The sequence below is a fragment of the Ruditapes philippinarum genome, unplaced genomic scaffold (genome assembly GCF_026571515.1).
Source record: "Ruditapes philippinarum isolate M1 unplaced genomic scaffold, ASM2657151v2 ctg4655_1_1_1_1, whole genome shotgun sequence".
In the NCBI taxonomy this organism is placed as follows: domain Eukaryota; kingdom Metazoa; phylum Mollusca; class Bivalvia; order Venerida; family Veneridae; genus Ruditapes; species Ruditapes philippinarum.
This window is the reverse complement of record NW_026854473.1, coordinates 70,464-92,145: the sequence shown is the minus strand read 5'-3', so window position 1 is coordinate 92,145 and position 21,682 is coordinate 70,464. Positions and strand designations below refer to the sequence as shown.

General features: G+C 33.6%; 2 protein-coding genes across 2 annotated transcripts; one reads left to right on the top strand and one right to left on the bottom strand.

Moving 5' to 3' along the window:
• The first annotated feature begins 723 nt into the window (after positions 1-723).
• Positions 724-4,431, top strand: LOC132740219 (tetraspanin-18-like). Its single transcript, XM_060728080.1, has 5 exons — positions 724-758; positions 947-1,051; positions 1,419-1,634; positions 2,865-2,951; positions 3,734-4,431. The coding sequence occupies exons 2-5, from the start codon at positions 974-976 to the stop codon at positions 3,812-3,814; spliced, it is 462 nt and encodes a 153-aa protein (XP_060584063.1). The 5' UTR covers positions 724-758; positions 947-973; the 3' UTR covers positions 3,815-4,431.
• A 3,098-nt stretch (positions 4,432-7,529) lies between these two features.
• Positions 7,530-13,056, bottom strand: LOC132740225 (mucin-2-like). Its single transcript, XM_060728085.1, has 11 exons — positions 12,937-13,056; positions 12,644-12,691; positions 11,406-11,798; positions 11,083-11,169; positions 10,427-10,507; positions 10,055-10,159; positions 9,699-9,818; positions 9,169-9,231; positions 8,722-8,823; positions 8,409-8,501; positions 7,530-7,642 (listed from the first exon to the last, which is right to left on the bottom strand). The coding sequence occupies exons 1-11, from the start codon at positions 12,965-12,967 to the stop codon at positions 7,530-7,532; spliced, it is 1,236 nt and encodes a 411-aa protein (XP_060584068.1). The 5' UTR covers positions 12,968-13,056.
• Between the last annotated feature and the right edge of the window lie 8,626 nt (positions 13,057-21,682).

Below are 21,682 nucleotides of genomic sequence, written 5' to 3'. Positions count from 1 at the left end.
TTCCAATCCAAACTCCCAGAGGAAATTGGAAACAAATTAGAGGTTTCTTCTGTTTTAATCTCGTATCATAAATCATCCGTTTTCGAAATGCCTATATAGGTACAGTTAATATAATAATGCTGAACATGTAGTTGCCCAAAAGTGTTTCTAGACTAACTATATTTTGCCATTATTTTTAGTTCAGTTTGTATTTTATGGATTCATGGACAAAAGAGAATGATAAATCAACTGAATGACATTTTTTGATTATACTTTTGTTCTGTATGTTTACTGACTATGGACAACTTGACACTTCTGTTTTATTTTAAAAGAAAAAATGGAAAGTGGTTAAAATGATTTGAAAATTACTGAAATTACTGTCAAAGGTTGGTAGGCAAAAGAAGAATTATATGTCTTAAAATATCGTTTCAGAATATAAAGATTTCCGAATTTGTGGGCGGTGCGGCAACTGCGTTCATTATAGTGGGCGTGACCATTCTCGCACCTTTTGTCGGGGCATTTTTGGGGAAATTTTGCTGAAAAATTTAAAAAATGGATGCAATCTTTGGGTGAGTTTTCCCAAATTAATCATTTTTTAAAAAAAACCTTTTTGAAAAGCTTACAAAATAAACCATTTTAAACCACTGCTTGTTTATTTTTTAATAAAAAACTTTTTTCCCTGTCTTTAATTTCAGTTTTGGGGGGCCCCTTTTCCACTGCAATTTTCCCTGGGTTTAAAAGCCACAGTCGCCATTTTGTTTGTCTCAAACAGAAGTATAGTGAGTATAAAGAACATTAAAAAAACAAATTTGTTAAACATAAACTTAACGTTTTGAACAATAGATTATTTGTTTGTAATTCCAAAGATGTTTTATGTCATTCGTATTAAAATTTTAATACGATTCGTAACAAACGTATTACTTTACTTAGTGCAAAAGAGCTTTCACCCGCATTTCTACTATTTCAGATAGACGAAAAGATTAAAGAACCATTGATGGATGCCCTGATGTTATACGAAGGAAGCACTTCCAGTAGTGCTATTTCCCTTGCCTGGAATGCTATCATGGGACTGGTTCGTAATGTTTAATTATTTTAAATTTGAAAGTTAACTCGAACTCTCTTAACTCATTTTATAAGAGCATTTTGTAAATCATCTTTTTTTCTGTCAATATATATAAGAACACACTTGCAGCTGACATTTAAGAGAAGTGATGGTTAATGGGAAAGGGCTATTTTAAGACATTTCAAGGCGTCAAACTCTCTTTTTTTATCATATATATTACATATTGGAAATGCGAAAACTATATATATTTGAGAGGTTGGATGGCAGATGTTTTTGTTCTTTTTTGAAATATTAACTTAGTTTAAGATATTTGTAGCAGAGTATGCCTGAAACACTGTCTTTTGTCAATTTAATGATCTGTCCTATTTCATGTTAGCTGGAATGCTGCGGCGTAGATGGTCCAGATGATTTCCAAAAAGTGACAAAATGGGATCACAAATTGGATCCTAGCAAGTTTCAAGATCTGGTTCATTCACCGATGTCAACATCTCCGATAACAATAAAAGCCCCAATAGTTTGTGCTAATGATAAGCAGAAGGCTATTCGAGACATTATCTCTTCACCGGCGCCACATTCTGTAGATTATATTCAGGTAACAGTAACAAAGAGCTTTGAAAACACCTGTTTTATACGGACTTTTACACGAAAATTAATATAAAAAGATTCCATAAAATATGTAGCTAATATCAACTTATAAAACATTGCAGCGACACTATGCTAATTTTCTAATTATCAAAAGACTGACTCTTATAATGGTGATTGACCAATAGTTGATATTGGCAAATGTGTGGGGCAAAATTTGAATCTGTTTAAAATGTTAAAATACTGCCCCACTGGTTTCGTAAATTGAACTGTACAATTAAATTCCGATGGATATTTACGATCTCGTGAGGTATTTATCGTTCATGCGGAGTTAATTATAGCCCTGAAAAGATTTTGTTTATAAACAAAATGTAAACTTATAAACATTATTTTTAATAATTATATACACTTGGATGTCTACTTAGATTGGAAAATTTCTTTTAATATTAAATCCCATTTCATAGAAAACATAACAACATAAATCACTCATTCGTTGAACTCAATTATTGAGAAAAAATTAACGTTAAATGATTTTATAAGCAAAAGTACCGTTACGAAAGTAATATGACAGTTTAGAAAAATAGAAAACAAAAGCACGACTTTGGGAACAATGAAGTTCCAGCAATCGTCTCGTACAAGAAGTCAAAAGTGTTATTTCTATTGTTGTGGAGCAAGCACTGTTTTTATCATACGATTATTTCATTATCACTTAATCAATTTGATAAATATTGGTGCCTAAAATAAATTTATAAAAATATAATGATGTAATAAGTGTCTAGGTTATATACACTCCTAAACAAACAGTGCGTTTTCACAGTCCTTAGGTATATTGATATTTATAGAGATAGAAAAGGAAATAAAATGCTAAAAAGACAAGTAAGATACTTAATTACAGGTGTAGAATATACTGTGCATCAAAATGACAACATAACAACAGAACAGAACAAATAATTTATTAAGATTTGTACATAGTACACCATCTTGAAACATTATTACAGTAATGTTAAACATTTGGCACATATAAATCAAAACAATTTATCATCTATAGGGAGATAGAACAGGTATTAGAGTTATCTTTCTACAGTTAATACTGAATGTCTTAAAGCAAGAGCGTTTCTGATGAAGCATGCATACAAATGTCGATTGTGTTTGCAACAACCAAATCATTTTCCAAACAAGTAACGAAACATTTTTACATGGTTCGTAATTGTGTATTTATGACTATTTTTTTATCTTACAGAAAGGTTGTTATGCAGCTATTTGGGCCAAAATTGAAGAGAACCAAGGAATGGCCATTGGTCTATTCGCAGGAATAGGAGTTTTCCAGGTATTCACTTTTTGTCATATACATATATATGTAATAATGTCCGACGATACAGAAAATAATAAAAGTGGATGCACCAGCATTTTTATAAGTTTGTCTTTGGTGGCAACTTCGGAATGTTGCATATCATTTAACATCGGAAAGAAATCGCTCGAAAGAAAATGTCTTAAAGTAATCTATTAATTAAATCAATTTAACTTTACACATGCAAAGATAATGTCAAACAGCCTTATCTGTCCTAAATATGAAAATATGTTTAACATATTGGACAGGCAATGTCAAATGATAATCTCTGGAATTGATTCAGAATATATAAATAGCGGTGAACATTTCAAATATAAATCAAAGTATCCAAAAAAAGCAGTGCTGTATTTTTTCTTTTATTATTTTGTGGTCCTTTCCGATTTGACGATGTAAATAACTGACAGTTTAGCGTGTTGGGTACGACATTCTATTCTGTGTTTGTTGAAGATGACACTTTAATCGATAGGTTCGACAAGTTAAGTTAAACTCACATTATCGCAAGTAATTCTAAGATGGCCTATGTGCATATGTCGGATAATGTACATGATTGTCGCTGTAATTCTAGCATTTATTAAATGGACATAATCACGCATAAATACCATTTAGGACATTTATATGAAATAGTTTAATATATATATATATATATATATATATATTATATATATATATTTTTAAGAATTGATGAACTCCTATATATTTATTTGCTGTTGTTAAGTAGATGTGTCTAGTTTTACAAGAAACAATTATGTATGTCGTTTCAGGTCGTGCTCTTTACTCTTACAGTGTTTGTAATCCGAGGATTTCCGAAATCAGGCGGGAATAAAGTTTCTCCATCAGATTAGAACATTATGAGTTGCTATAATTTCTTACATTACATAACGTACATTTAAGTGAATTGGTCTATAATGGAAAGTCTTTAATACAATAAATTATACATTAATAGAATTTAGTATCAGGGAAAACAACAAGCAAAGAAAGAATTTTATATTGATGGTGTTTGCAAGTGTGAGATACATGATCCAATATAACATATATTTGTAAAGTAGATATTAAGATGATCTAGAATAAAATATTATTATTCATCGTAAAAATGCGAATACAAAACCATTTAGAACTTTATCAATATTTTCTTTTCAAGTACATTCAAATGATACATTCCTGTTTTAAAAGAAAAATACTTATACAAAAATGTGTCCATTTTAGACCAGTTCATTTTAAGATGTATCTTTTGCGTGAAATGTCAGTGTTTGAATTTAATCTAAGGACATGACAAGGTTTAAGTGTGACTTTAATCGATATATTTACCAATGAATTATCTTCTTTAGTTGACGTTTTTAACGAGCTGTATTTCAAAAATTATATTAAAAATCATCTAAGCTTAGGATTTGATTACCTTGCTGTATGTAATTTATATCTATGATAAAATGTTTTACATTGATCAAATCTTGCTTCAAAAATCCTTTATGACTTGCGTTTTTCTTTATCTAAGCTAATATACTTTTTGTTTGGTTTTACGTCGCACAATTACAGTAGAGGTCATATGACGACCTTCCAGCTTTATTTGTGAAGGAAGATCTCATGTGCCCCTATGTGCATTATAACACACGCACAAGGGCAGCTGAGTAAGATGTTCCGCAAGCTGGATGGACAGCTTCCTCACATAAAAGAATCCAAGGTCCCTCATAGCATTAGAGCCAACAGTGGTGACGGTCAAATAGTTGGATGTCAAATACCTTAACCTCTCGTCCACGGACTCCCCGTAAGCTTATACATAATAAGCGATAAATTTCTATTTCTAGACTGAATGAATAACAGAAATAATGACAATAAACGCGCGAATGGTGTGTTAATAAAGTCATCACGTTGAATAACCATTGATTTCTATTAGTCTTTTCCTACCATCATTTCAAACAAGAGCTGTCAGTAGGACAGCAACCCTCGACTATTCTTAGTGCTTGATTGTAAAAAAAAACTTGATTAAAAGGTAAAATTTTCTAAGTAAAGAAAAAGGCAAAATTTTTCTTTAAATCCATATTACAGTTATAGGCCTTGGAGAGAGTCCTATTATGCTCTCAAAAAAGAGCATAAAATTTCAACATGTTTCAAAGCCTTATGTCAATGAATTTTGAAAATATTTGAGGTACATTGTATTACAAAAACTTTAACGTAAATTCTAAGTCCAAAAAGGGCCATAATTCTGTCAAAATGCTTGATAGAGTTACCTCCTCCTGTCTATATGTTGGGGTCATGATGGAGAATAAGTGTGCAAAGTTTCAAAGCCATATGTCAATGGACTTTGAAAATATTTGAGGTATTACAAAAACTTTAACGTAAATTCTAAGTCGAAAAAGGGGCATGATTCTGTCAAAATGCTTGATAGAGTTACCTCCTCCTGTCTACAGGTTGGGGTTATAATGGTGAACAAGTGTGCAAAGTTTCAAAGCCATATGTCAATGGACTTTGAAAATATTTGAACTATTACAAAAACTTTAACGTAAATTCTAAGTCGAAAAAGGGGCATAATTCTGTCAAAATGCTTGATACAGTTACCTCCTCCTGTTTACAGGTTGGGATCATGATGGTGAACAAGTGTGCAAAGTTTCAAAGCCATATGTCAATGGACTTTGAAAATATTTGAGGTATTACAAAAACTTTAACGTAAATTCTAAGTCGAAAAAGGGGCATAATTCTGTCAAAATGCTTGATAGAGTTACCTCCTCCTCTCTACAGGTTGGGGTAATGATGGTGAACAAGTGTGCAAAGTTTCAAAGCCATATGTCAATGGACTTTGAAAATATTTAAACTATTACAAAACTTTAACATAAGTGGTTACGCCGACGCAGACGCCGACACCGACGCCGACGCCGACGCTCGGGTGACTACAATAGCTCTACTTATTCTTATCGAATAGTCGAGCTAAAAAGGGGCATAATTCTGTCAAAATGCTTGATACAGTTACCTCCTCCTGTTTACAGGTTGGGGTAATGATGGTGAACAAGTGTTCAAAATTTTAAAGCCATATGTCAATGGACTTTGAAAATATTTGAGGTATTACAAAAACTTTAACGTAAATTCTAAGTCGAAAAAGGGGCATAATTCTGTCAAAATGCTTGATACAGTTACCTCCCCCTGTTTACAGGTTGGGGTTATGATGGTGAACAAGTGTGCAAAGTTTCAAAGCCATATGTCAATGGACTTTGAAAATATTTGAACTATTACAAAAACTTTTACATAAGTGGTTACGCCGACGCAGACGCCGCACACCGAGCCGACGCTCGGGTGACTACAATAGCTCTACTTATTCTATCGTGAATAGTCCGGGCTAAAATGGAATACATTGGTTGATAAACTTGTATATGGGTTTTTTAATGGTAATTTAAGTTGTCATATATAGGTTAAAGTAGCATATATCATTATGTATATGTGGATAATATACATTTGTGGTATAATTTAGGAGATTATTGACATTTATATGTAATATGTATTTCACTGATATCGAGTGGGATGTAATTGAGCCCAAAAATCAAGGATAAACGCTATATGTCTGTTCTGTTCTAAATTATATTTATTATCACTTAGACATTTGTTCAACTTGGGTCAAGTTACAGTTTGTGACTTATATCGTGCAATGATTTATAATTGTGCTATAACGTCTGAACTATAGTTCAGATTCGAGACCTATATTAGCAAGTCAAATCTAAGCAGAAAGTGACAATTGACACCAAAACCTGCTTCAGGTGTCACAGTATTTGTTACATTATATTATATAGCAGAATTATTAGAGTATTAAGTAATTTTCATATATTATGGAGAAGAGATTGAACAGACTAAATGATCAGCATATATTACACCATTATAATTATATCACTGGGCTCTATACTATAAGCACTAATACAGTGCTATCATGATTCACATATACTATAAAAGAATAATTTTTGAGATCTATTTAACTACAAATTGTTAATATCTGAGAGTTGTCAGATAGCCATTCATGTTTCTCTTGTTATAAAGCCATTATGCACCAGGTTTACTACTATGTTACCATCTTTATGAGCAAGTTTATTCAACAATGTGGTACTCTACACCAATTCTCACTATTTCACGCACTTCTCTCTCCGACTATCTTGGAGATATTAATGATAAGTATTTAAAAGTACACATACCTATATTAGACTTTACAATCAACTTTAACTGAGCGCAGTCGGTCGTCGGATGCAGCGAAAAAAAAAAGAACAACAACAAAAAAAACAAACAAGTGTGTATATATAAAATGTAAATTCACACATAAAGTTCAGTTGTGGGAGGGGTTTGGTTGGAATAGGAAAAATAATTATCATTTTTATACATTCGAAATAAATTAAATAGTTAAGGAGAATAAAATCGACTTAGCATTAAAGCGTTTAGTTGAAAAGGAACATGATTAAGTCAAAAAGTGTTTACTTAAGCATTTAGCTATCATGTGACATCAGGTATATACGGATATGCATTGATTTGTTGCCATTTTACACTAGGATTTTATGCAACGGAAAAATAAATATTTCTTCTGGAACACCCCTCTTATACACATTTGATTTCAGCTATATTAAATAGAATAAACTGCTTACTGGAATCTGTTGCAACAGCAAATGTAGTTGTACTTGTAGGGACAGTTGTTGAAGTAGATAGACTTTCTAATATCAAAAAATATTAAGTTCCATATATCAATATAATATGTTCAGAGCAATGTGTTGATCAATGTTCGGTTCAATTCAAATAGAAAAGATCATCAAAGATTTTCTTTACTATAAATATCAAATACTGCAGTATACATCATCACAAACGACAGATCAATAGCATTGTTCCTAACTTCCTAGCACAAAAGATGCTCATGTTTCATTCATATCACCACAAAGTAAGCACGGTAGTACAATAACATTGTGTCATAAAAGGAGACGCGACATAACAGGTTAATGTTCCATGTTTTCACAGAAAATTAAGCCCGGCAGTAATAACACAGTGTTCCTAGCAAAGTAGACGGGGCATAAGATTTTCATGTTAGATGTATCACCACTAACGATGCGCGGCGGAACAATAACATTATTCCTAGCAAAGTAGACGCGACATAAAAGGGAAATGATTCAAAGTGATGCATCACCGCAAAGATGACGCGACAGTACCATTGTCCCAACCATTACCATTAACTTAATACTACGTTTATGGTCTATGGTCATTACTATTGTTGTAAAAATACAGCTATGCAGCTGATGGTCGCCAAGATTTAGAAAAGTTACAAAAATTTCATTCTAATAAGTGCCGATTGATTTCGAATGGAAATGCATGAATGTTGTTTTATTTATATCCAATTTTTTTTAAAATTTTAAGATATATATTCATGTGAGTTCCAAATAATGAAATAAGCGCCAACGTGACATTAAAATAGAAGTATATAAACTGTACCTAATGTTGATTTGCTTGTGACAGCACTTCCTGAAACAGGCGATAAGGTTCCAGTTGTGGGTAAATTGGTTTGAAATGTAACTGTTACAATACCTGTAAAGCAATGAAATCACTTATAATCACATATTCGCAATTATCTTAGTATCTGAGAGAACTACAAGGAAACGTGGGCAACAATATCGTACAAGCAACGATCTTTCGAAATTATACAAATCAAATGAAATATCAAACTGACGTGTCTACTGGCTGGCATAAAATATAAATTTAACCAATTATTACATATATAACACATAAGGAAAAGATTCAATTATACCTTGATCTCCACAAAGTGCCTCAAACGGCTCACAAGTACCGTCTACACACTGGACAAATCCATTCGGACATGTTCCGGACGATGACGTCACTATTTGAGGAACTGCAATGATAAGAAATGGTAAACATATTTGATCCAGGAGTTCCTTACAATAATGAGTTTCTTTATAATCTAAGGCAATAATCATTTTTATAACTGATCAATCAAGACTCATGTTTATATATAAACAAAATCAGGTTTGATAAATCTAAGAATGTGCATGTTTGTACAATTAATTTTACAGCTGAAACAGTTTCTTGTGCAATAATGCAATAAATACATGTAATAAAATGTACATGACATTTTTCAAAAAGAAAAAAAAGAAATACCATACAACAACAGACAAACCAAAAGTCAAATGCAATACGACATTCTCATTTTTTCATTGAATATGTTTTATTTCCTCACCTATGTCAGTAACAGTCGTCTCCGGTACCATCTGAGATGTTGTTGTTTGTACCATTTGTGCTGCTGATTTAAGTTGATGAAAAGAAAACATAAAGCAACATTCTGTAAGTTTTCACTTCGAAATCATGTGAGAAATAAATTGCTGAGATTTATAAACACTTTGTCTGTATGGATATCCCAAAGTCTTTACTGATTCTAATCTAATGTGGCGGTAACAACGATATATTAATACGTTAATATTTTCATATTTTTGATAATTAAAAGAAAACAACCACAACAACCAACAACATCAACAACAAAAAACAACAACAAAAAACAACAGCAACAAAAAAATTTAAAAAATTTAAACCCGCGAGGTTATCTTTATCCCAAAATTAGTTACAAGTATAATTTTACCGCTTATTTAAAATCTTTTATAGCATTATAGAAAGAAAATGAAAAGAAACCACTGATAAAAACTATAAAAAAAATAATCATTTATGTTTTTGATCATATATATCAGGAATCTGAAGGATAAGGTAATGGCTTACTTGATGTTTCTAATACAGCTTCAGTTACTATTGGTTGTAAAGTAACCACAGGACTTAAAGTTACGGCAGGACTTAAAGTTACCACAGGGCTGGTTGGTGGGGCTTCGGTGGCCTGTAATGCTTAAGATACAGAAAAGAATCACCTACTTTACAGTTTGTGCGAGATAAACTCCATTTATTTCAAATTTCTAAAGCATAACAACCAAAGGACAATCAAAACGCTAAAATTACTGAAATGTTCTCATCAAATACACCAGTAGCAATGTACGTGTTTCATTTCCTTCTGATGGATCAATTTGATATTTTATATTGTTAAGGTAAAGCCGTTTACATGAAAATAATACTATTAAACGTACTTGTAAAATTAGCTGAGCCATCATGTTCAGTGCAAAGCCAGTGGAATGGTTCACATGTACCGTCCATACACAATTCCCAACCATCTAGACAAATTTCATGTCCATCTGCACATTATAATAAGATTGTAATATGATATACAAGGTACAAATCACGACGAAAGCCAACATTTATACAAAACTACCCCGAGTGTAAATGACACACGTTAAAATCTTCCTTTTTCGTAGGAGTAAGCTAATTTAATTAATTTATGAAATAAACCTTCAACATGTCCTTTCCTACATAAAGATATTATAGAAGATATTGATACTTGACTATGTTTAAAAGAAAGATTGTAATTTAAGTACTTATCATTCATAATATAAAGTAATTACTGCTATCTGTTGCCAAGACAACCGGTGTTGTAGTTACTTGTACGGTTGGTGTTGTTGCAGCTAGTGTATTGTCTGTTACGGCTGAAAATGTATCAAAACAATTCATGAATTTAATGTGTTTTCAGTTGTTGCTTTTTAAAAACAAATTCACAAACATATCTAAGATTGCTTTCAATGTCATTATAAACAAAAGTTACAAAAAAAAAATACATTAAGAAAAACAAGAAATAATTTAACTTAAACTGATTGCTTAAAATATTTTTTAAAAATTCACAAACATATTTAAAATTGTTTTAATTGTCAGACTTTTAGAGAGAATATAATAATAAAACTAAAAGAAAAATATTATATGTGAAATACCAAAGGTCACAAATGTTGTTAGTAATATGTTACAATATTTAGTGCTCGCCATTATTTTTAAGCCAATCACCGACGAAGATTGTTCAAATTTTCAGGTTTCAAATCTTAATAGAACAGATTTTATATAAACTGGACGTTTTATTATAAAACGCAAGTGGGCGGAGCCGGTTATAGTGCATATTAGATGTTCTTCGTAAATAAGAAAGCTACAGTCGCTTCGCAAGCTCCGCTCCTTTTTAGCTTTCTTATCTACGAAGAACACCCAATATGCACTCTAACCTATACATATAAAGTACCTTTAGAAAATCCACTGGATAAATGGCCCGTAGAACGCTCGGGGGAACCTGTTGTTACATCAGTTGGAAATACTACCGTCACTATTCCTATGATATTGTAAAGAAGCAGTCATATGTATATTTGGCAATAAGATAATAAGATTTAGAAGAAAATAATACATGTCAAAACTAAAAATCATGTTTCTTGATGTAATTGTCAGTGTTAGAAAGTGTAAAAATATGATAATAATAAATAATTATGACAAATAGTTCATAATTACTGTATGAAACATACACAAATGTAATAAGGGTTGTGCATGCAAATGTATAGCTAGCTATATTACCTCCTTCTCCACACAGTGACTCATAAGGTTCACAATTTCCGTCGGCACAATGAACAAACCCACTTGGACAATTTCTAGAATTAGCGCTTGTTTCCGTCGGCATTCCTGATATTACACTGTGTGTATATAGTGAAGATGTAGTGCTTGTGTCGCCTGGAGTGATCGGTGTTGTCACACTATGTGTATTTGTAACCGCCCTAGTGCTTGTGTCATTTTGTGACAGCAAAGTTGTGACATTGTTTGTACTGATTACCTGCCCTGTGCTTTGTTTTCCGGTCACTGATATTACAATAGGTTGTCTAGTTGTATATATTTCCGTTATTGGTGCACTGATAGACTTTTCCGTTGATTCAATTTCCTTTTCTACAGTTGCCAACGATGGCTGTACCGTAACTATAGAAACATAAGATACATATATTTTTTGTATTTCATTACGAGGTTCTACGAAGCAATATTTTGTTTAAAGATCCCATATGTAAGAAAATTGGATTTTGATCCGAGTACATTAAATTATTCATAGTGGAGTTTGGATGGTTCGTGGCTTAACCCAGTACATTTCCATGTAAGCAATGCATTAAATATTCCTTTGGTCTACCTTGTAATAATTGTGATTCAAATGAAACAGAAGACTTATTTATATATTATGTTAAATATAGATACATAATACTTAATCACTATCAGTATACAATTTGCCAAAGAGCAAAAGAGACAAAAGATCGTTCATCTATATGATTTTGATTAATGAGTACCTTTTTGGAAAATGTAACAGGAGACCAGAAGTAATCAGTTTTTGAGAAATCAAATGATAACATTGTTGAGGCTTAATGGACCTTTGAATGATATAACTGCAATGAACTGATAATAGAGGTTCTACCACTACTACATCTATCACCTTTTTTAAATGGAATTCAAAATTTTATAAATAAATAAAAAAAAAGATAATGATGATGATGATGATGATGATGGTGGTGGTGATAATAATAAATTTGCATACATTTAGAATTTATTATTTCTTCGCATTGATACAATTAAATATGACATGTAGAAATAGTTGGAGTTTTGGTCCCGATAAGAAGCCTTTATCCATATCTTCAAAATATTTAACGACAATAATTATCAGTGAGATTTTTTTCTAAAAGTATACAGTTGTACGGTTATTATTTTATTGGTATAGGATTTTTATTCAATTATTTTCTTGCATTACACTATATCACTAACAGAAAATAAACAATACTTACAAAAGTTAACGCTGGCAGTACATAGCAATATACCATTGCTGAAAAATACTGTAACCAGAATAGTATATAGAAAAACACAACATTGCTATCACTTATAAATCAATACTTAAGCATGCTATCTTTTATCATTTCTTTTGATACTTCAACCACAATTATTCATTCTTTTAAAATAATAGATGTAGTGAAGTCTTTGCGATAATATCGAAAGACAACATATAATTTATTATTTTAGTAAAATTCTGTTTCATTCATAACAAAAAAGAGCAATAAATGATAAAGATATATAAAGATACCTAATAAAATCCCCTCTAAAAGTAATTCCATAATTATTAATAATATTACAATTTCAACAACTCTATGAATATAGTTGAGACCAATTTCTGTGTCATAGAGATAAGAATATAGTCTATAATTGGAAACATATCGTTATAAAATAACCGAATGTAACACATTAATCGGCTATAGAAACTTAAAGCCTGGCATCAAATAAATATACATTAGTTATGTCCCCTTGTACAAACAAATAAAAGCGCGTTAGTCAAAAGTTGAACTTGATTGACCATGTTTGTAACCCTCCACCATTCAAGGAGAGTATTGCAAAGGGCAATGATTCCTCTGTCAATATTGTGTTATATAATATTCTCTTGTACATTAATTGAAAGTTAGTAATTCATTAACAGAAATCGTGACGACTTGAACACTCACGTTTCTTTTTTTAAGTTAGCAGAATTCTTACTTTTCACTGTTTCCATTTTTACCCTTTGCATCAGGTAATGGCCGATCTTCCTGTTATATTTCCAAAGTAACCTTATCTCTGAATCTGCTTTATTTAGGAGTCTAGAGAGTCATATTTTTAGCAATGGTCGGAACTATATTGTCTTTCTTTATTTCTTCTCCAGCGTCTTCCGTTTTGTTTCCATTCAAGCTTCACCTTTATCTTTATTTTACTGCGATTAAGAGTTTTTCATAAATTTCCACTATTTCATATTCTATGAATTTTATCAGAGGAATCTAAACATACATCTATTTGGATTTGAAACACAGTCTTCCCTTGAAAAAAAAACAATGTCAAAATCCCCCGGATTACTATACGAGGGGAAGTCAGAAAATATCCGGACTTTTGACTCGTTCTCGAAAACCATTCAACATTTAAAAAAAAAATCTTTCTACTCTTTTTCAAAATATTCTCCACCTACGTCTACGCATTTTTGCCATCTTCGTGGGAGCTTTTGTATTCCCGCTGTGAACCATGACTTAGACCTATGTTTTAGGTACTGTGTAACAGCAGATATCAAAGCCGCCCTGGTCTTATATTTCTTTCCGGCAAGCAATTTTTTCAGTTCTGGAAACAAAAAAAAGTCACAGGGGGCGAGGTCTGGGCTATAAGGAGGGTGAGACAACAATTGCCATTTGTAAGAGTTCATAATCTCCACTGTAGCTTCGGCGGTATGGGAGGGGGCATTATCGTGAAGAAGGAGGACATTTCTTTACCTGGGACGCATTTACTTCAGCTTTTCCCTGAGATTTTTCAGAATTACTTCAGAATAGTACTTGGCGGTGACAGTTTGACCTTTTGGCATGAAATGAGTAAGTATCATTCCTCGAGAATCCCAAAAGGCAACAAGCATGACTTTGCCAGCCGAAGGAAGACAGCTAAAACTTTTTAAGAGGTGGGAACCAGCTCGTTTTCACTGCTTTGACTGAGCTTTTGTCTCAGGTTCGGAATAATGAACCCACATCTCATCTCCAGTGATAATGCGGTACAAAAACTTATCTCCTTCACGATTAAAACGACTTAAATGTTCTTTTGCATTGGTTACTTCTGGTTGCCTTTTGATCTGCGGACAGCTGTCTAGGCACCCACCTGGCACTTACCTTGCTCATGCCTAGGTGTTCATGTAAAATCTGTGTGTGCGATGCCTTACCGATGCTAAACTTGTTGGCTACATTCTCCAAAGTTACTCGACGATTTTTTGTGACAAAAGCTTAACATTTGCTACCATTGTTGGGGTCACCGCCTCAGCTGGCCGCCCAGTCCTAGGCCTGTCAAAACACTTGTTTTTGCCTTCACGAAATAAGAAACCCAGTTGTAGAAGGTTGAACGTGATACACATTTATCAGAAAATCTTTTTTTAAACCACTGAAAGATGTGGCAGGGCTTTTCACCTTCTGCAACCAGAAACTTTATAACAGAGCGTTGTTCCTCTAACAAAGAGTCCATGATAGACGAAACACGTATCATATATCAGAGGGCAAAATACTGTGTATACACAACTATCATTGAAAATAAACTGACCACGTTATTGGCGAATGAATGTAGTTTTCACCAATATATAATGTGTGTATATAGCTGCACGTGGAAAGAGAGGAGCATGAAAAGTCCGGATATTTTCTGACCGTCCCTCGTATATGTACGTAATTTTATAGGCGTTATTAAATCACAAGAACAAATAATTACGTCCTCATTGTGTTTCAGGAAGTTCTTTTTACTAAAATACATGTACATGTACTCGCATTTGTTTTAGCTGATCATAATAATTTTCTTATAGACTTATTTTTTTAAAGGCAGACCTAATCTTGATATGTATATTTTACTGTTGGTATAATCTAAAGGCATAAAATCATTAGTACGGACACACCTCGTATATACTTGCATCAAATACGAAAACAAAGGGATTACTGTATTTGCAGTTGTGCAATATCAAACCAAATTCAGTTTATTTATTTGTATCTGAAGTTACATCGCAAACATTTTAAACATTGGTATCTCCAATAGAGCAAGAGAAAAAAACGTCCTGGTTAATTTATATAGAATGTGCTGCCTACTTGCCAAACTTTATAGGAGACAATAACAGGATGCTACAATCTAAGTTTGGTGGTGATCAATTCAACTAAAGTATTAATTATTCATTTAGTTAAATCAATTCAAACACGTTAATCTAAGCTTGATTGTGAAAAATTCTAGGAACGTATAGTAATCACTTTCAAGTCTGCTTCCTGGAACTAACCAGTACTGGTATCACAAGAAACAAGAGGGCCAAGAGGGCCCTGGATCGCTAGGTTTAAAGGTCAAATTTGCACAATTTTAAAACAAGGGACTGCTAAATCTGAAAAAACAATTGTACACTGTTACCAAGGAAATTTTTGTGTAAAATTATTTCAAAACTGAACCAGTGGTTAAGATGTTTAGATGTTATTGTTTTCTAATTTTAAGTCTGGCAGCCATTTTATTAAACAGTTCAGCCTGTCACTAAGCGAGAAGTGAGCTAATAAACAGATGATAGAAAAAGGGAGGGAAAACCAACATTTGACCTGGCTAGGGATTGACTGTTGACCTCGATCCCCTTGGGTGGGGCAAACTTTGACCCAAAGGGTTTTATTTCAACAAACATGGTAGACATACACTAGAACTTGGTTTATGCCAAATATCTAAGCTTAAGGTCTTTAGGATTTTCACAAGAAGATCTTTTAAGTTTTAACTATATACATGTAAATAAAAGGAAAATCAATGATCCTCGGGTCGGGGTCACTTTTGATCCTAGGTCTTTTATTTTAAAAAAGATTTAATAGTTTTTACTATATATTTATAAAGAAATCAATGACCTCTGGCGCCAGGCCAATTTTGATCCTAGGGCATTTATTTGAACAAACTTGGTAGACATCCACTAGATGATGTTTCATGCCAAATATCTAATCTATAGCGGTTTTGGATTGTCACAAGATTTTTTAAGTTTTTATTATATGCATCTATGGAAAATCAATGACACCCTGGGGCGGGGGTCAATTTTGACCGTAGGGGTTTTATTTGAACAAACTTGGTAGACATCCACTTGAAGATGTTTGATGCCAAATATCTTATCTATAGTGCTTTTGAATAGTCACAAGATTTTTTAGGTTTTTACTATATACATATAAGGGTAATCAATGCTCCCTGGGACAGGGTCAATTTTGAACAAACTTGGTAGACATCTGTTAGAAGATGTATTGTGCCAAATATCTAAGCTCTACCTCTTTTAGATTTTCACGACAATATTTTTGAAGTTTTTAATATATACATACATGTGTAAGTAAAATCAATAACCACTGGGGCCGGGCCAATTTTGACCCTAGGGGTTTTATTTGAACAAACTTGGTAGACATCCACTAGAAGATGTTTCATGTCAAATATCTTAGCTTTAGCACTTTTGGTTTTTTACAAAAAAATTTCTTGCCATGGCAACCAGAGTTCTTCATGGAATTTAATTCTTTGGCAGAGCTTCATGCAAGAAACATCCCTGCAAAGTTTCAACAAAATAGGTCATGTGGTTTAAGAGAAGAAGGTGTTTAAAGAAATTGTGGACGCACACATGGATTCACACATAGCCGATGGACGCACAGTCGATGGATAACCATGTAAAATCAAACCTGTATATTAATAACTAAACCAAACTAAACTAAACTTCTTGTTCTACATATTGCTAGCTGTAATAATCAACAAAAACATAATTGAAATAACTGTACAATTTCTTTATTTACAAATATTTGATAAAAAATATAAACAACAACTTATAAACTATGTCTATAAAATCTTCATCAAAACAACTAAACAAAATTGCATATCACACACAACAATAAACTATTTAAAATCTTACATGCTGCTAAATCAACAAATCAATTTCAATAAAAAGTTTCTAAACAATGAAGTCTTATTGAAGAAAATTATTCCCCCCCCACCCCCAAGGACTCTTGTCTGTATGTGTAAAAGAAGCTGGAAATAACCAGTACTGGTGTTATATGAGGAAACATGATCGTGACCAGCATAGGGCTCAAACCCATGATCTCTGGGCTGAGGGACAGACACCTTAACCACTGCTCTCCTTAAAATAAGATTATATATCATACTTCAGAGATGACCAAAGAAAGTTCATTTATGATTTGTCAATCATATATTTAGAAATATCACCAAATTTACATGTGTATCTATTCATACTAAAACATGAAATGTATGTGCATGAAACATTTATGGACAAATCAGTCAAATTACCACCAACTTCTGATGACTGTAAGCCTGATTTTGTTTAAAATCATCATGGCCATGACCTGTTGCCACATCAGCATTGATAGGAATTAAAAACTTTTAAGCTATGACTTTGGGACAAATTTATGTGATTGTCAGCCTTGACCTTCTAACCAATCACCTCATGATCTGTATGTCTAACTGTAGGCTAACACTTTCACTACTTATTAGTGGGAGATGCTTTTTCACGAACTTTAACCTACAGACCTCATCTGCAGTCATGTATCTACAAGTCAAAATTAACAACATCATCAAAATCTGAGGTAAACATTTCAAAGGATTCTCATATTGGAATAGGTTACTGACTGGTGGATATACAGACATAACTTACTAACCAATACAATGTCTGTACACAGCAATCTTTCACCACTGCTTTGTTAGAAAGTCGTGGTTATGCATAATCATTATTTCATAATATTATAAAATAAATACTTGAAGCATAATTTTGGGAAATATTGTCCATAACTAACAATGTCTCCCTAAGCACAGTAAACTGAAAACAATGCTGTAATAGTTCAAAAAAGCAATTACATGTACAATAAAATTTCATATAAATCATAAAAAATATGAATCAAATATAGAGAATGGAAAAAAGACATATAAAATATCTTGAAAGTTTTAAGATATCAAAAATAAAAAATGTTATCTAAAAATATTTGAAAATCAGATTCAGCTGTTTATGAGTTGAGATGTGCAGGTTTTAACCTTAAAAGAAACAAAGAAAATAATCAAAGCACAGAAGGCGCTGAATTTGTTTGGGTCTCAGAATGTCAGAAAGGTGAAGGTTGTGAGATTATAAACCAATTTGTTTTTGTATAGTGCCGCCAATGCTTTCCATTGTTTTAATTGTAGTAAATTGGCTATAAGACTAATTGCAACACTGATAGTCAATTCAATGTTTATTGGACTTAAAAAAAAAAGAAAAAAAAAAAGAGTTGCCTCGACTGGGATTTGAACTTGAGACCTCTCGATTCACAAGCGAGCGTGCAAACCCCTCGGCCACGGTGAAGTTATATGTTAACGATCTGAAGAAAACCATATTATTCTAAATTAGGGTTTGTAACTCTTATTATTTCGACGCTAAACACAGATTTAAACTAGAGGATGCTTTTGTAAAAAAGCGCATGTCTCCCCCACTGCTGAGAATAACTGTGAATGGAAACAGGAATGGAAATGGAGATAAGATAATGTAAATACCCGGTAGTCACTTCAATGAAGGCTGTCTATGGATGGTTTCTATTGTTAAGGTTGTATGAGAAGATGCTTCCTAAACTGTTTGTTTTTAACCAGGTATTCAATTTTGAAAATCCTGGTTATTCAATCAGCGTATGGCAGGCGGGCGTCAAACGAAATTGCTCAATAAGACCAATCATCCTATGAAGTTTGAGGGTTGTAGGTCTAAAGGAACTCTAGTTATCATCCGGAAAGGAGAAATTAACCAACGGTCGCTGTGACCTTGACCTTTGACCTACTGACCATTAAAACAATAGGGATCATTTGATTAATAAGACCAATCATCCTATGAAGTTTGAGGTCTGTAGGTCTAAAGGAACTCTAGTTATCATCCGGAAACGAGAAATTGACCAACGGTCAGTGTGACCTTGACCTTTGACCTACTGACCCCAAAAACAATAGGGATCATCAGCTCTATAATACCAATCATCCTATGAAGTTTGAGGGCTGTAGGTCAAAAGGAACTCTAGTTATCATCCGGAAACGAGAAATTGACCAACGGTCACTGTGACCTTGACCTTTGAACTACTGACCCCAAAAAACAATAGGGATCATCTGCTCAATAAGACCATTCATCCTATGAAGTTTGAGAGCTGTAGGTCAAAAGGAACTCTAGTTATCGTCCCGAAACGAAGAATGGACGGACGGACTGACTGACGGACGGACGGAACTGACGGAGGACAGGGCAAAAACAATATGTCTCCCCCCAGTTTGAGGGTTGTAGGTCAAAAGGAACTCTAGTTATCATCCGGAAATGAGAAATTGACCAACGGTCACTGTGACCTTGACCTTTGACCTACTGACCCAAAAACAATAGGGATCATCTGCTCTATATAGACCAATCATCCTATGAAGTTTGAGGGCTGTAGGTCAAAAGGAACTCTAGTTATCATCCGGAAACGAGAAATTGACCAACGGTCACTGTGACCTTGACCTTTGAACTACTGACCCCAAAAACAATAGGGATCATCTGCTCAATAAGACCAATCATCCTATGAAGTTTGAGGTCTGTAGGTCTAAAAGGAACTCTAGTTATCATCCGGAAACGAGAAATTGACCAACGGTCAGTGTGACCTTGACCTTTGACTATTGACCCCAAAAACAATAGGGATCATCAGCTCTATAAGACCAATCATCCTATGAAGTTTGAGGGCTGTAGGTCAAAAGGAACTCTAGTTATCATCCGGACACGAGAAATTGACCAACGGTCACTGTGACCTTGACCTTTGAACTACTGACCCCAAAAACAATAGGGATCATCTGCTCAATAAGACCATTCATCCTATGAAGTTTGAGAGCTGTAGGTCAAAAGGAACTCTAGTTATCGTCCGGAAACGAAGAATGGACGGACGGACGGACTGACGGACGGACAGGGCAAAAACAATATGTCTCCCCCCGAGGTGGGGGAGACATAATAATCATGGAGCTTACTGTAAGCATGTATATCTATAAAGAATGAAACAATATTAGAAATCTTCGACCATTCGGGAACTACTTTGCTTGAAAATTATTATGCCCTTTACGCATTGATCTCCCCTGAATTTTTCGGCGTTAGTGTACATATAAAGGGAAGTAACCGCTTCAAAAAAGTGGACTACTTTAGGCATTTGCAATTAACAGCATTAGACTCTGAAATTTCGCTACCATTATTTGTTTGGTCTGATGACCCAAACAAATAAAAACAACAACAACAAAACAAAACATTAAAGGAAAACTACAATAATCAATTTTTAATCTAGCTAAACTACACTTTTGGAACTATTGTGTCCTTTGCACTTTTCAAACAAATGTCAGATATTTGTAATTTCATTCCTTTTATTGCATTGTTAATATCTGATATAAAAAGGTGAAATTGGAAAAAAATTTCAGTATGGAAAAATATACATGATTTAACAGATCTAATCAAAATGTAACTAGGCTAACTTTTATACACTGATAAAATCAAAGAAACTAGTTTTTGACAGTGCTCAGAATAGTAATCATATATTTTGTCACAAGAAAGTTCTTTATTTTTTAGTCTGGGTTTAAGTTACAGTCTCCAATAATGCCAACCCTGCAGGCCTACAATGTCAGCCCTAAAGGCCAATAATGCGATTCTTGGAAACTAATGTCAACACTGGATGCCTATAATGTCAGTCTTTAAGGGCAATAATGTGATCCTTGTAGGCCAATAATGTGATCCTTGAAGGCCAATAATGTGATCCTTGTAGGCCAATAATACAAACCCTGGATGCCTATAATGTCAGCCCTGGAGGCCAATAATGTGATCCTTGTAGGCCAATAATACAAACCCTGGATGCCTATAATGTCAGTCTTGAAGGCCAATAATGGTATCCTTGGAGGCCAATGCCAACCCTGGATGCCCACTATGTAAGCCATGGATGCTTACAATGCTAGCCATGGAGACCCACTAATGTAAGCCATGGAGGCCCACAATGTAAGCCATGAATGCCCACAATGTAAGCCATGGATGCTTACAATGCTAGCCATGGAGACCCACAATGTAAGCCATGGAGGCCCACAATGTAAGCCATGGATGCTTACAATGCTAGCCATGGAGACCCACAATGTAAGCCATGGAGACCCGCAATGTAAGCCATGAATGCCCACAATGTAAGCCATGAATGCCCACAATGTAAGCCATGGAGGCCCACAATGTTATCAATAAAGGTACACTTATTATACAACAATAGCAATAACCTGGTAAATAGAATTAAGTAAGAGAAAGAAAATATTAAATAAGCTTACAC

Excerpts from the sequence above, each read along its gene's own strand:
- LOC132740225 (XM_060728085.1), bottom strand. The coding sequence starts at position 12,967 with ATGGAATTACTTTTAGAGGGGATTTTATTAG. Across the intron at positions 11,799-12,643 it reads TACTGCCAGCGTTAACTTTT|TTACGGTACAGCCATCGTTG; the intron begins GTAAGTATTGTT and ends ATGTTTCTATAG. Across the intron at positions 10,508-11,082 it reads ATCCAGTGGATTTTCTAAAG|CCGTAACAGACAATACACTA; the intron begins GTACTTTATATG and ends ATACATTTTCAG.
- LOC132740219 (XM_060728080.1), top strand. The coding sequence starts at position 974 with ATGGATGCCCTGATGTTATACGAAGGAAGCACTTCCAGTAGTGCTATT. Across the intron at positions 1,052-1,418 it reads GGAATGCTATCATGGGACTG|CTGGAATGCTGCGGCGTAGA; the intron begins GTTCGTAATGTT and ends ATTTCATGTTAG. Across the intron at positions 1,635-2,864 it reads ATTCTGTAGATTATATTCAG|AAAGGTTGTTATGCAGCTAT; the intron begins GTAACAGTAACA and ends TTTATCTTACAG.